This window comes from Pholis gunnellus (genome assembly GCF_910591455.1).
Source record: "Pholis gunnellus genome assembly, chromosome: 21".
Classification (NCBI taxonomy): domain Eukaryota; kingdom Metazoa; phylum Chordata; class Actinopteri; order Perciformes; family Pholidae; genus Pholis; species Pholis gunnellus.
In genome coordinates, this window is record NC_136548.1 from 15,691,633 (window position 1) to 15,707,700 (window position 16,068).

Below are 16,068 nucleotides of genomic sequence, written 5' to 3' on the forward strand. Positions count from 1 at the left end.
TCCCAGCATCTGACCATCTACAATCTGTCACAGTCCGATAGACGTAAGCACCAACTTTTCCTCTTTGTTCGAGTCTTCCTCTTCGAATGTTTTTCCGTACTTTGACAACTCGATGTTTGCTCCTCATCTATGCCTATACCTTATCAAGGTGAAAAATAAGTTCACAAGAGAATAATTTTTGCTTTTCTATCCGTCTTATCTCTCCTCACACTTTTAGTTCTTTAGTGCTTTTACGCTCACATTTGTGCCTCCGGGTTCATGTACGAGTGTGGGATTTGAGAGGGGGTGTGATTCATTGGGATGCTTTTGAGGTATTTTCCCTTCGCAAGATGTCTCGTTATGAAGAACAAAAAAAAAAACTTCAAATCCAAACTCTGTTTCTCTATTCTTCACAGATGACGTGCCTCCTTACTTCAAGACGGAGCCGGTGCGGAGCCAGCTCCATCTGGAGCGCAACAGGCTGGTGCTGACGTGTATGGCTGAGGGGAGCTGGCCGCTGGAGTTCAAATGGATCCACAACAGCACGGAGCTGACGCGCTTCTCACTGGAGTACAGGTGAGGACGAACTGAACAACTCTGATGAAGAGCGAGGAGAACACAAGAGGAGCGAGACGTATTGCGGACCGATTGATCGGTCCGATAAATGGGGTGGAAAATTGTAATCGGTTGGAAAGCTGCCAGATTAGCCAAAACACAATATACATATTTGGTCAAAATTGAGTCATACCTACCATTTTGACATTTGGGGTTGAACTTGCTAAAATCCTAGCCAAACCGCGAAACGGCAGCGACTGCTTCCTGGCTTTATGTCCAGAACGTATACAGAGGAAGTGACCAATACGTCTTTCACGTAACTGTGGCATGATGTAGATTTGAAGTTGACGTATCATTTGCACAATGTTCCCACCTTTTCCTACAGTAGCTCTTTCCCATATTTACATTTGATCTTTTTAATATTCAAATTAGCATTCAGTCCCTTCCTAAAATGTAAGAAACGTTAGCGTAGGTGACTAAGTGTCATTAAGTCTTGTATCTAAATTATATTATTCTAGTTTATTTATTCAAATGGTCAAAGAAGATGAAAGAACACTTTTTTTTTGTATTTAAACGTAGATAGAAAATCTGTGTTAAGATTATTCTGCTTAAAAAGATTTCATTTTAAGGTAATGTTAAGGCTCAAATTTCTGTCCCTGCAAGCTATTCTGCATGCACATTTTTTCCCAACACAGCCAGTTATAGATTCACAGAGCGGCCCACGAGATAAAGAGATGTCTCTTGCTGTTGCTTCTGTCTCTCTCTCCTTTCCTCTGGTGGCTCTGTGACCTCCATCGCTCTCTCTAGAGAAAAAGGCGGGAATGAGAGTTGGGGCAGGAGATAAACCGTCTTTAATGGTAACTTTAAGATCTGGAATATGGCGAACATTGCTCTTATCTCAGCGAGCAGTGTGTCTCTGAGCGGTGTTTGTGTGTGTGTGTGTGTGTGTGTGCAGACAGCAGTGTAAACGAAGCACCAGAGGATTGAAAGAAAAGCTTGTTGACACACACTTTGCTGATCTTAGCCCAACCGTTGTGTTCACATACGGGTGTGTATGTGAACACAACAGGGGGGGGCCGAACGTACAGTACAAGCGATGTGAGCCCAGTCGATGCAGCCGGCGCCTTTCTGCTGACAATCTCTGGAGACAGATAAGACCAGAGTGGAAACGGCGGGTTGGGAAGGGCAAGAGTGACACACACACACACAGATGCTACAACAATTGATCAGAACGGACTGTACTTGAGAATCACGCTGTCTGCTGGAGCCTCGGGGGGGCTCCCCTTTACTGTTGGGACATTGGGGGAGTGATAGAATGGGTGATTAAACAAACGGTCAGGCAGAACGCTGGGCAGGATTCTGCATGCGTGAGTGAGTGAGTGAGTGAGTGTGTGTGTGTGTGCACGCTGTGTAAAAGAATGACCAGGTGAAATGGACACTTGCAGAAAATGTTTTCTCGAAAACTGTTGCACTTAAACACTCAGGGAATCACAAATTTCCCTGAAATCAAATCAAAGAGTCTGCCTGTGCTGAACCGACACCCCCATTGGCTTACACTTAGCTTTCCTTAATTTCTGTATTTTGACAGCTTTTTGCATGTGTGTGGGTATGCAGCCTTCCTCACTCCTCAAGTCGACCTTTCTCTGTGCCAGGAGAGTATTTGAGCAGAACGGACCCCAATATTTAATGAGGTTATGGTAGAGGTCCCCTGTGCTGAGTGCTGGTTTAAATATTGACACCATGCGACTTGACCTTGTGTCCTCTGGCAACCGATCAATGCTGCAAGGTGTGTGTGTGCGTGGGCATTGCTATTCAACATGAAGGTGAGAGGGCATGTGTGTGTGTGTGTGTGAGAGAGAGAGAGAGAGAGAGAGAGAGAGAGAGAGAGAGAGAGAGAGAGAGAGAGAGAGAGAGAGAGAGAGAGAGAGAGAGAGAGAGAGAGAGAGAGAGAGAGAGAGAGAGAGAGAGAGAGAGAGAGAGAGAGAGAGAGAGAGAGAGAGAGAGAGCTGGTAAGAGAGTGGCACAGGTTTTAGCGATCTGCTGTGGAGGAGTGCCGCATTTGGGAGAGAACAGGCTTGGCATTAAATTCTGTCATATAACCACATATTACACATGCCAGCCAGTCACACACACACACACACACACACTTGTAGTCACAGCATTTTGGCCAGCATCCTGCTTTTTTTTGTTCCCATATAATCATTTAAAAGATAACTCTCCGAATTATAATTCATCTTAATTAAGATTGAAGATTATATCCACTACAATTAAGGATTTTTGAACCCCTCAGCCCGTGAATTATCCCGCACGTGACGCTTGAGTCGATCGATTGGTCTGTAAACAAACAGCATAGCGCCACAACTTCCCATCACATGATCGAAACCCTCAGGGGCGTTTCTCTACCTGGCATGCCACCAGTCTTTATGCCGACAATTAAACTCGAAACTTAATTAAGAGAGTTAATTATTAATCGAACCTCAAGAGTCGTTTTTGTTTGTCAACTGGCTCTTGGGCGGGTTGGTGGAGTGTGGCCTTCGTTCCTTTAGGGGGTAGTAAGCCTTTCTCCAATTTTCATATAGTCATGAGACGGACAGACTGCAAAATGAAAAAAAAAAACGCCTTAAAGGATTTAGCAAACAAACAATCTATTCAACAGCCACTCACGGAAGTAAATGAAATAGCGCGATGGACATGACAAGACATGACAGTTCCAGTAATACAAGTCTGCGCTGATTGACTTTTCGTCTCTTTGTGCTCACTCTCCCTTGTTGTTGTCAATTTTTGAGGAGCGAAAATGAGTTTCCCCCCACAACGCAATCACGACCAAAAGAGTGCTTTCCCAGACCAACTCTGCTTTTTACAATCAAGACAGGAAAAAAAAAAAGAGAAAAGAAAATGAGATTAACATTTTGACAGCTAGCATAATAGAGTGTCACTTCGATCGCTCCGGTAATGACTAGTCTCTGCAAAGTGTGACAATGTGTTCATAAATAGGCCAGTCTAACAGTTTTATTTTTCTGTGTAGCCATAGACAGCTACTGTAGATAGACGTATATGTCGATTAAGTTGCACTCGTTTATTTCCTGAAAATCCCCACTCCATCTTTCAGTTCTGAGCTCTCTTTCATCCTCACTCTTTGTTCATCCTGTCTGCCTCAGATCATTCTACTCGTACATGAACTACCACCGAGCGTTCGACGTTTTTTAAATTTCTTTTTTTTTTTACAGATATAATTTCATGGTGGCTCTGAACAAATTAACACAAGTTCAATACAATATTATTCCATGTCTGGGGAAAGAGATGACGGGCTCAGCTTGCTAACTAGATGGAGATGAAGGCAAAGCAGGGGGGGGGGGGGGGGGGGCAGAGTAGCTGCCGTAGATGATGACAACACAATTAATGTGTGTGTGCATGATGATTTTGAGTTTCATACCATTTAATTTAATAAAAATATGTTCCCAATAGGATTTGGGCACTTTACTATTGTTCTGATTCTAGTTGTGAATGGTTTAACTCTTAATGATGCATATAATACCAGCATGAATTAAAACCACCGTGACTTTCTTCTGATTTTTTGCGGCCAAATTTCGAAATTCGTCATGAACAATCCGAGCCTCGGAATCAAACGACTGGAGACTGTTAAAATGTCTTCCCTTTCGTATCTCTCCTTTTTGCATTCTCCATAAATAAGTAAAACACAGGAGCCAAAACACTTTGCCCTGTCGGCAAGTTGCAACCAGTTGGAAGTCCCGTGTGAATGTGTTCAGATCAGGGAGGAGGGTTAAGGTGCATGTATGAGAAATGAAATGGCGTGACGAACAAACAAAGCGTCGAAACAAGACCTTGAGAATCAAATTTGGCCCATTGACTCACTTTTATTTTCCGTCTTGCATCCCCCCGTGTGTGTTGTTTTCTCCAGCTCGGCACGGCTGACAAATCAATGCATCGCTCCCACCGCTGCTGCTGCTGCTGCTGCTGTTTCTCACCTCCGAGTTCAATTCAAACGAATGTTTTTTGTTAGAAGTAGAATACGTGCAGAAAAGGACACTGAACTGTTTGCCGTGGTCAAAGAAAATGGTGAACGTTGTCAGTTGCTGTGGTACCGACACACATCAGTGGGCCAGTAAAGTCACACGAGGTGGTTTGATAACTCTGTCAACCATCCACATCAAGCCGTCTCTCTCCAGCAGCATGCAAACAGAGATAGTGCACAAAAGACCCTCTCCATGCCTCCTTACGACATCACATTACACATAAAAATGGCCACCTCTCCGAGCGTATTGTCCATCTTCAGTTTCTATTTCTTATTTCAGCTCTTCAATGCCCTCATATAAAGCGTTGAAGAGCCCTTACATTGCGAATAAATGCAATGAATGAAAATAAGATGATAAAATAACTAATGCAACCACTTCATCGGATGAAATGACAAATGTACTTTGATTGCGTCGCCGTGTTAGTTCTGATCTGATGAGAGGTGATATTCGTGCTCAGGAGGAAGAGTAGCAGTAACACAAAATCACAGGCGGAAAAACTTTCCTGCACTCAAATCACCTCATGTCAGTGGCTAGCAGGGCTCGGACGCAGCCAGCCAGGCAGCATCTCTCTCTCTCTCTCTCTCTCTCTCTCTCTGGATGACCTTAATGGATTCCCCTCTGTAACACACATCCATTTTCTATCTCCCTGGCATTCTCCTCCACAGCCCCCCCCCCCAGACACAATAGCTTTTTCTTACCTTTCTCTCTGCCCCCTTGCACTCTCTCACTCCTTGTTTTTCCGTGGCGGAGTGGAGGGAGTGAGTCCGTCTGAAAGAGCGAGGGCGAGAGAGGAAAAAACAGACGCCATTTGTTTTATTATGCATGTTTACTGTATTTGTGTACGGGGGCGTGCGTCTCAATGAGTTTTAGGGTCGTTGCACTGTTGGCAGGTATGGCTTGTTTTGTAGTTTGTGATCCAAAGCCAGCTTTATGCAACATGTGTGTCTAAGCTGCATGGACGTCTAATTATTAACAACTCGGCCAAAAGCTCAACCGTTCACATTAAAGCACTTTCTCTCTGATTCCACGGATACTTAAGGACGCGTCATTCACCAGCGCGTTTTATGTGTGTGTATTGTGTAGTTGTGTTGCCTTTGGACTGTTTGGATAATCATAATTGCGGCTGTGTGGATACAGTATGGTGTGATTTTGCATAATGTCGCGTATACGGCTTGATATGGTGTGATGGAAACATGCTGGTGAGGTTCCCAAACGTTTAGCGCTGACCTACATTCGAAGCGGGCTGGCAGGGCTGCTGGTGTCTGCAGGCTATACTCTCTGATTCGAACAGACCCACTCAAGAAAATGTGCTGCCGCTGGTATTGTATCATACAGTGATTGTGGTACACTGCATGGGTCACATGAACGGGTGAAGAATCATAAGGTGTCAGAAAGGCCTCCGATACAGCCCGACATGCTGCATCTGGTATCGAAAGTGGCTCCATATTCGTCTGGGTTCAAACATCAAACTACTTTTGATACTTTACAACTGTTCTCTTTCTGAAAGTTCTTAATACTGATGCAGATGTAACAACCTTATCAATACTTTTTCAGTTCCTATATGTTTTAAAAAAATATTTCTTTTTTCCTTCTTTGAAACCAAATAGACCAAACTTTCAATGCACCAGTGTTAAAATGGCTCTGCCAGAAAGAGGGTGCGACACACTCCACCTCCCGCTAACGCAAACCTTCATCCAAGCAGATGCAGCACGTGTTTGTCATACTACAGTCACGTGTGCCTATGCTTCAATCAACTGGTATAATGTCACATGTGTCGCATGCAACACCAAACAAAGCTTTAAGGACATAACATTAGCTTTTATCCTGGTTGAGGCTGGAAAAACGATCGAGAACAAAATCAAAAAAGCAGACACATGAATAGATAAACAGAAATGACAAAATACAGTTGACAATCGTTTTTGTAAATTGTCTCCCATCAGACAGCAGTCCATCTGTTTTATCCTTAGAACAGATAGAACATATGGAGGTGTTCCCTCTGGACGTGTCGACAAATGATCCACTATCGATTTCCCGTAGCTTAAGCCAGAAGCCCCTATTACCTGTCATGTGTTGTATGTGATGGGATCTCGTCTCTTTAAGAAGAGAGAAGACGATCAGAATGAAGACGCTCATCCTATAGAATTTGAAAAGATGATCCCAATATATAAATCAATACACTTTTCAAAGGACGTCTCCTCAAGAAAGAATGCAGGACATTATTGATTTGCTGCCAGCTGCCTCTCAGAGATGCAAGTGAAGAACTGGAAACGTGTCACATGGTATTATACTTGACCTGTTTGCTTTCATGCGATGGCGATTTGTAACGTATGATATGCACAGCACGAGCATATAATCACCCGATCAGAATAAAGGCGCATATGCATCCGTCGTGCCCCTCTGCGATAAATATGTAATTAGCCTGTCAGAAGTAATAATTTGCCACTGCTGTTGCTTTTGTTTATATGGTACTGAACGTACAAGCTGTTGATGCCGCAGGTGAACTCATCAACGAAAGTGAAATGACATGAAAGGGTGATGGCCTCATCGTAAACTTCAAACAATACGACGCGCGAGTAAAAAAAAAACATCACCGCTTCCGTAACGAGTTGTACAATGATTGCCGCATGGCGAGAGGCGGCCTTCTGGGTCGGGTTTTCAAATGGTTTTGCCGTGTTTAGCAGCGGCATGACACAAACCCGTAATGACAGGAAGGAAACGCACTGATGCTGGGGATAAAACAGACGCGTGTCATTACCGTGTCATCCCGGATGTACGACGCTTTATGGTGTACCGTGATTTACTGTCATGCATTTAGGGTATAATTGCAATGTGCTCGTGTGTGTGAGGGTTTATTATCTTACAGCATATAGCAATTTGAGTAAAATGTTATTGGAGCTAACCTTTGTCACGGATTTGATGTTATTATGGGAACACTTGCTATAAAGTGCGCTGTAGCCGTCTTCAATCAAGGATTATAGTTTAGCCAATCATCCCCCTGCCATCCCATCACCTCTCCAACCCTCTTTCTCTCTCCTTCCCGTCTGTTTCATTCCTTCCATCGTTTCCACACTCGCCGCCTTCCTCCCTCTCCAAACCCACTTCTTCCCTGTCGAATCATTTCTCCTGAGTGGGGCTAATTAAAGGGGATCTGACGGAGTGCGCTGACCACAGGAACATCAATCAATCTCTGTCCAACACATCGCCCCCCCCCCCTTTCCCCCCGCTGACTCCCCCCGACCTGCTGCCAGCACGCACAGCTCCGCAAAGGTTAATTGTATTCATTATATAAGGGACAGGGCGAGAGAGGGGAGCCAGAGCGGGGGAGAGTGCTGTCTAAAGTCACCCTGAAGGCTCTGGCTCCGGGGTGAATTCTCCGCAGGGCATCAGCGAGGTTAAACCTGGAGCACCGACACCACCTGTCAGCTATCTCTCTCTTAATGTCTGCTTCGCTTCGGCCAAACTCTAATGCGACTGGCAAGTTGTTGTTGTTTTTTTTTCCGCCACTCTCCTGCACACTATTCCATCATCTATTCGCCTCATATTCCTTCCATCTATGCATAACACACACAAACACACACACACACACACACACACACACACACACACACACACACACACACACACACACACACACACACACACACACACGTAATTGTATTCATTTAGTTAATGGAACATATGAAAGGAGTCACACATCATTAATAGAGCCTCCTGATTAGTTGATTAAGTCTAAACAGACTTTGGGCCAAAACTCATTTAAGTCCTTCGGGTCCAACTGACGCTGCTGCTAATGAGATTTGATACAACTTCATTTTTTTTTTTTTTTGTTATGGATATTAACAGCCTTCGAACACACCCGACCATTTGTTATTGCAGTGCTACTTCCATTTGGTGGCAGCCACTTCCAAAGCGCTACGGCGTGCTTTCTAGACATTTTCATTGATAAAGAGAAGAGGAGAAACTTTGCTTTGTACTGATGTTAATAATCTGGCGCCAATTGCCAATTTCCTTTCCCTTGTATTCACTGAGCCTGATATCATGTTAATGTCTGAAGATTTCCATTCGGGGAAAGATTGTTTTTTGTTTCCCTAAACAATTATCAGTGAGTGACATATCCATTTTCTTTCGACACAGAAACTGTGTTTGCTGGAAGCGAGTTATCTTCACATTTTGCTCATGACGATTATAAAAAATATGCAGATTCAAGAGGTGTTAATTGCGTTTGCTCTGTTTCATGGTTGTAGCTAGGTAGCTAGCTTGATGTATAAACTGACCTAATCGCCATTCTTGTACAAAAGCCTCTGATTGGTCGATCCTGTCTCCAGCTGGGAGAACTACAGACATCAATGAGCAACACCACCTATTAAACACAGGTTTCAGTGTTCATGTGCAAACCAACAGGTGGCTGCTATGAATGGGCCAGTGGGTTTTTGCACACTGAAATGTGGCCAAAAATAAAGTTTCCCCGACACAGACACGACTTATATAGACTGGTGACGAATGAAAGAAAAACCCAAATTGGGTGGATAAACTAAATAATTGCACATGCCACCACACAAGGCTCAAAAGGGGGGAGGGGGGGGGGAGGGGGGGGGCTGAAGGGCTTAATGAGTGAGAGTTGGCGCTCTCCACCACCATCGTCAAAACACTAAATGAGAGAATATCTTCTGGAGGAATGGTTTGAAGAGTCTCCTCCGCAGCACATTGAAGTTATTCTGGCTGCTCCTAATTGGATGTCAGTTTTTCTTGTAATTTGTCATCCATCTGTATGTGTATGCTTGGTATTAAGTAACTTTACTTTGCAACCCTGAAGGCTTTGAAGCGGGATTTTTCTCCGCCCGATCAAATTCACAAGGACTTTAAGAATATATTCTGGTTCTCTGTATCGGGTTTCATTTCGCACACTTGTGTGTTTGGTTTTGCTTATTTTACACAGCCTCTTAAGCCTTTGGCAGTCTGTGCAAATGTGTCTATTCATGTACATTTAGTCTGAGTACTGTTTGTTTAGGCAACATCCTACACACATTGTAGTACTTTTAGAGGAACAAGTCTTATAATGGCTCCTATTATTTGACTCCCTCGTCCTCAGCGAAAGCTTTATTTCCGTGAAAGTATCCAAACTGTCCTGCAAAACAGCTCGTCGAACTTTTCAATTGCTCTCTTTCACTATTATGTCGTTCACTCAAGCGCTTCGCAAACATGTATTAATGCAAATAAAACCTCTTTACGCAAAAGATTAAATCACAAAAAAAAACACACATTTCAAACTAATTGCATGTGGTTGCAATAAAAAAACATCCCGTCACTCCGGGTACACTCCGACATCCTGCCTGGCAGTGCGCTAAGCACTCTTGAGCACGTTGCATGCAGGAATGTGACAGCAGAGATGGCAAGCGCACTTGCAGCGATAAGTGTTTCACCTCCCACAAGAAGTATTTATTTTGACATGTGCTGTGCTAGAAATGCTCAAATTAAACATGTACAACTCGCTTTAGGCTAATTCACAACTCCTACATGTCGTGATGCATCTAATATGCCGTTAGAGACTTAAACACTTGGCCGCGCCGTGTATCTCCCGCTGCACTTGCCATTCATTAGTTATTGGAAGATGCTGTTACGATGATACCTGCGCGTCCTGAGCGGTCTGGAAGCCTGATCTCCAAAATGAATGAACGTTGAGGTTATCTCTCACAGGTATACCCCGGTGTAGGGCAGATATCGAAAAAGACACATGCACACAGTTAGGCAAACATTGATCACTGATGAGCATCTGCAGGTGCCTCTTCCTGAAGCCAGTAGACTGTTAGTTCATAAGTGATGCTTTCTAACAGCTGTTATATATACACACACACACACACACACACACCTACACACACATAAAGGACCATTAGGAGCGTTTTAAATGGCCACTTAAGATCATCCCTGCCTCCTCCGGGCTGCATCACACTGCCTGATCTCTCTACAAGACCTCTGTGTCTTACGTGTGTCTTTGCAGTCTAAACGCAAATGGGGATAAGACTTTTGGAAAGTCCCTCCTTGAAAGGCGGTGCTGTCATGGCACACTGTAGCACCAGCAGAAACGTAGGAGTGAAACCAGAGGGCTCGACTCGCTTTCAGAAATCTTTTGAGATTACTTGAATCGCAATTTAGTAGTATTATTTAACTTAAATTGTACACTGTTTTAAGTATATTTTCACAAATGTGTTTCCTGTGTAAGTCTTGTACTGTGACATGAGTCTTGTTTTTGCAGTACAGTTCATGGCAACATGCAAGATACGTTTTAATTATAGTCATAATGGAAGGTTTGCAGAATCGATGGGAGCCAGCGTTTTTTCTCATCAGCACTTGCCACTTGTTCCTTTGGCATCAGCTGTATCGCCAGATGTGGCTCAAGACACCACATACATCAAGCGGGTCGTTAGTCTCCACAGCGCTGCAGCTTTGTAAACTACAGGGTACGCTGCCTCCACATGGCGGGGAGGCGGTACTGCCGCCCACAGCTGGACACAGAAGTCAAGGTCAGAGGGAGAGTGTCAACTGCCAGAGACACACAGCTTCGACCTTTGTCGCAGGGGATGTTTTTGCACAAGCGTGCATGTGTGTGTTTGCATAGAGACGATTTCAATGTTTGTTGTGTGTGTGTGTGTGTGTGTGTGTGTGTGTGTGTGTGTGTGTGTGTGTGTGTGTGTGTGTGTGTGTGTGTGTGTGTGTGTGTGTGTGTGTGTGTGTGTGTGTCTTGGGGGAGAGCTTTGCTGTGGAAGCTGGGTTAGCCTCTCGAGGATCATTATCATTGGAATAAACAATAGCTAAGCTCCGATGTCCTCTGTGCCCTTGTTCCTCTATTAGATGGTCTTACGTTTGTATGTGTGTGTGTGTGTGTGTGTGTGTGTGTGTGTGTGTGTGTGTGTGTGTGTGTGCATTCTCAGACGCCGGTGTGTGTGTGTTCATGCTTGAAAATTTGAAAATATTTGTGTTTGTGCCTTTTACATAAGTACCCTTTTGATTCCTACTTTTTGTCTTGATTAGTTTACCAGTTTATTGCAATTTCAAAAGAATCCTCATCCGTGTCTTGTGTGATTCTGTGCTTATTAAAGGTACCTAATCCCTTCGCTGGACCGCTCCCATGCCGGCTTCTACCGCTGCATCGTGAGGAATCGGGTGGGGGCCCTTCTGCAGAGGCGCACTGAAGTGCAGGTGGCCTGTAAGTATCTGTTGGTGAAACACAGATGAATGGACCTAACGGATGAACAAAAGGATGGATGATGGATGGATGCAGAGGAAGGGAGTGTGCATGTGTGTGTGTGTTTTGACCGCCTGCAGAGTACACAGTATGCCGACACTCTGTTTGGTTGCCTTTGTACCAAGGACTGACTAGGAAGGGACAGATGCTGGCAGGGTGAAAGATCTACCTGCATATAATTCGGGGTGTTATCAACCCGGACAGCTGTTCCACTCAGCATTCTCATTAGATTGATACTGTTGCCGTGGTCGTTTTTTTAACTTTCCTTCATTTCAATATGACCGCCGCTTATTCCGCTCTCTCGCTTTTGTCAACAACATCTGTCGCATCTCGCCCGAAAAATAGGGCTCCGATGCGGCGTGTTCTGCTGCAAATTTCCGGCGCCGCTTCCAGGCCGCTCGGCGCCCACGTCTTGTTAACGAGCTGTTACGAATGCACGGCGGAGGTGTCTGGAGTGCTGTCACGAAACCGATCCACCCCCATAGGTGCAATCCTCCCACGCCCATTATCCCGCCCTCCCGGGGTACGGCCAGGTTCGTTGGCTTCCTCGTGTTTTCGGCGACATTTTGAGTGGTTGTGACACGTCGCTGTACCTGACCGAACAGTGCAGCCAACCAGGCGTGCAAGAGAAAGAGATGGGAGGGAGCCACGACAGTCCCACCGGTCCACTTCTATAGTATCGGGCAAACGTGCTGTTTCTGTAGCTCACCGCTTCCTTCTGCATCTCTTCTCTCCTCCGGCAGTCAGACTCTTTGTTGCTTTCATCACTGTTTGTTTTTGCTGTTGCGTTCCTCCCTCTCGTTGGACTTTGTCAGTTGTCTGGGCACCACTGCTTTCTATTTATTTCTTGGCTTCCACCCCGCTGCTATTCATGGTTCTCTTTATTCCCACCTCTTCCTATTTCCATAATTCTCTTCTTCCACCTCATCAGTTGCTCGCGGAGGGCCACGGACGGTGAGGCCGAGTAAAAAGGGAGAATTAAGGACACCTGCAGAATAAATGGAAGAGATGCACGGGGGAGGGAAGGAGGGAGACAAAAAAAAAAGATGTGAGAGAGATGGGGAGATCTCTTTTGCAAACTCTTCCATTGAGGCGGCACAATTACGACTGCGGAGACACACCTCGGAGAAAGGGAAACATGCCGAGGCATTAGAGTTTAGGGAAGGGGAGGAGGACATTGCATCGCCGGAACCGCAGATCAAAGTCAGGGGATTTGCACACTTCCCAGATTTCCATTTAAGCTAAGCACCACAGCTCCACCGCAAAGCCAGATTACCTTTTTTATTCTCTTTGAAAGAGAACGCGCGCGCGCGCGGGAAAAATAAGATTGCCATCGAAGCGCAACCACTCCGACATCCCCAGTTCAAAGCCCCCCATACCTTGATCCCTACATTTCTCAAAGATATTATTATTTCTAAACTGTGTTAGAAGTTAATTGAGTGTTTGATGTTACGTTGAAATGATTTCAGTCGTGTTTTCTTTATTGTTTCCCTTGAATTCAAGAGACAAATATATGATCCTTCCCTCGCCTCTCATGGAGCTAAAAAAAACAATCCAACGGTATGCAGCTGTCACAAAACCAAAGTCTGCACTTTCTCTTTCAGACAGCGGTGGAGGAAGAAAAAGACAAACACTGCTCGTTACTGCTGTCCTATAAAGGTTTACAGTCAGCATCAGCCAATATGATTGCATCGGAGAACTGCACAGCCGAGATCGAAACAACAATTGAAGTTAGGGCTGACCGACGTGAAATCCATCAGAACATTCCTGCCCATAGATCTCACTTACGAACGGGCAGACGCAGGAATATTAGCGCAGTATTTTTTGTCAGCTTTTTAAGATATAATGAGGCAGGGGAGGAATGAAAGCGCTGTAACAAATGAAATATATTAGGAGATAATAGAATAGCTGCAGCGCTGGTCATCGACTATGTTGAGTAATGCTCACATTTAGAGGATGATCAAGATTGATTGCCCTTGATGCCTCCACACGGGAGGATACGGAATATGAATATGAGTCAATTTGGCGTCCCCTCTGTGTCCTCTCCGGTGAGTCATTACATCTTAGTTCCTTCCAGCTTTCCTTGATGTACAGCAGAAACCATGGCAACAACACTGCGTTGTCCATCAAAGTGGGCTCACTGTCACAACAGAAGAGCAGATGGCAAAAGCTCTCCGTGGGCACCAAAAGTCAGATATGAGGAAGTAAAGAGAGATTTGTGTCTGTGGCTTTACCGCACCCTTTCGCTTTCTGACTGGCTCCTGTTGTTTTTTTCTGTCTTTGTGTGTTTGTTTGTTTTCCTGTAGTTATGGGCAGTTTCGAGGAGGGCGAGCGCACCCAGTCGGTCTCTCAGGGAGAGGGCGGCGTTATCCCGGCGCCGCTTATTCGCAGCTTCCCCCAGCCACAGGTCACCTGGTTTAGAGATGGCCGCAAGATTCCACCCAGCAGTCGCATGTAAGTCCTTCTCTTTTGTATTCATGCGCTTGTTTTCTTTTACTTTACTTTGAATTGTAGTGTGAATTGCGTTTGATCCTGTAAATACTTCTTTGGGCCTTGTTTGTTCCTTTTGAGTGCTTTAGTCGGAGAGCGTCTGTTCCTACCTGTCTTTTGTCATTCGTCTTGCTACATGTTGTGCTAAAGGAGAGTTTGAATTCATCCCGCGAGACGAGGGCCAAGACCAAAGCCGTTTTTTTTGGCATTGTGTGAAATGAAATCGCCACTTTGTTCCTCAATTTTACTTTAGAAGGAAAACCTAAACATACCACCTTTTTTTTCAGTTTATCTATGTCTCTGTCTGTCTTCAATTTAGTCTCAAAATTGGTGTGTTTCTGAGGTCACCTATCAGTATTTGCCAGCCGGCAGCGGTGGCACCATCAGAGCCCGATGGGACCAGCGAGCGCTGGAGCTGCTGACAGCTTAAAATGGGATTGTTGGTTTACCTTCCCATTCTATTCACTGCAAAAGGAAATGTGTAAATGTAGAGTTGGATTGGAAAAGAGGTGTCCGCTCTCTCTACGATTTGCTGTTCAGACGAATAAGGGAGCGGTGGACAATTTTACAGTCAATATTGACCTATTTAGGCTTATATATTATTAAAAGAGCACTCCACCGATTAAGCATCGCTCACCTATAACATTGTCAGACTCATAATGGGGCAAGAAGATTAATATTGATTCAGCAGAACCAGAGATATCGTATTTTTTTTTTTACTCCACGCATTCAAAACCTGGCGCCCACATTACGTTTGAAGATTCAAGTGTGTTATTCTAACAGCGACTATCCTCGAGCTGCTAACCTCAAGCAGAGAAGAGGAGGGTGCTACAGAGGTCTGGTTAACTCCACACCCCATTGATTCTTTATTTCAAGGCTTGTTTTTTTTCACAAATGCAGTAATACTTCCAAGACCTGTAAACACATTATGATAAAAGTGGTGGTCTTATTATTCTATATCCGTATTGATGTTGTAGCTCCTATTAGGCTACATACTTTACATCTTCAGTCAAGGTGATTGTGCTTCGGTTTTTCATTCATTGATTGGCTTCTTTGGTGGGGCTCAGGTACAGGGCTGTTGTTACACACACCTCTGTGTTCCTGTGTTTGTGTGTGGGAATACTTTTAGGGTGTGTAGCTACGTGTGTGTGTGTGTGTGTGTGTGTGTGTGGGTGTGTGTGTGGAAAAAGGCACTTATCCCCATCGCATCACATCTGCATTTCTTCGCAGTGGGAGGGTGACCTTGCCCTTGGTTAGAGTGAATCTTTCTTATCAGCTCCTCATCATCAGTAATCATACCCTGACCTAGAATGACAATGAGACAAGTGCGCCCGCGACTGACCAAGACGCAGAAGGCTGCAGACGGTCGTGGGTCGGCCGGTCGCGCCGATTTGTTGTGGAAGTGCGGAGAAGCGGCCGAGAAAAAAGGTTGAACAATGGAGCCGCGTGGAGCTCTCTTTCTCTTAAAGTTGTTATTTGAAGAAATCATTGTTATGAAGGTTTGTTGAATGATCACACTGTCGACAGTTTCGGCGAGAAGGGTCCACCAAAGAATCTTTCAACTCTATTAGTTTACTCTCCTTTCTCGTCTTGTCTCGTTTGTCTTCCATTGGTCTCTCTCTCTCTCTCTCTCTCTCTCACTCCTTTTGTCTCCATTTTCCGGCCACCCACTGTGTGTACTTGTGCTTCCCTTCATCCTCGCCACCTACCCTCCAGCTCTGAGAATGCTAATGCCGCGCGCACCACCAAGGTCACTCTGTGCAAATGAGC

At 44.8% G+C, this 16,068-nt stretch overlaps 1 protein-coding gene across 1 annotated transcript in view; it reads left to right on the plus strand.

Moving 5' to 3' along the window:
* Positions 1–460: 460 nt before the first annotated feature.
* sdk2b (sidekick cell adhesion molecule 2b) overlaps positions 461–16,068 on the plus strand; it is a 71,821-nt gene continuing 56,213 nt past the window's right edge. Inside the window, exons 1-3 of the mRNA XM_079183328.1 lie at positions 461–555; positions 11,663–11,769; positions 14,115–14,262. Of these exons, the coding sequence (XP_079039454.1) occupies positions 476–555; positions 11,663–11,769; positions 14,115–14,262 (335 nt within the window). The 5' untranslated portion in view covers positions 461–475. The remainder of the gene's footprint in view (positions 556–11,662; positions 11,770–14,114; positions 14,263–16,068) is intronic.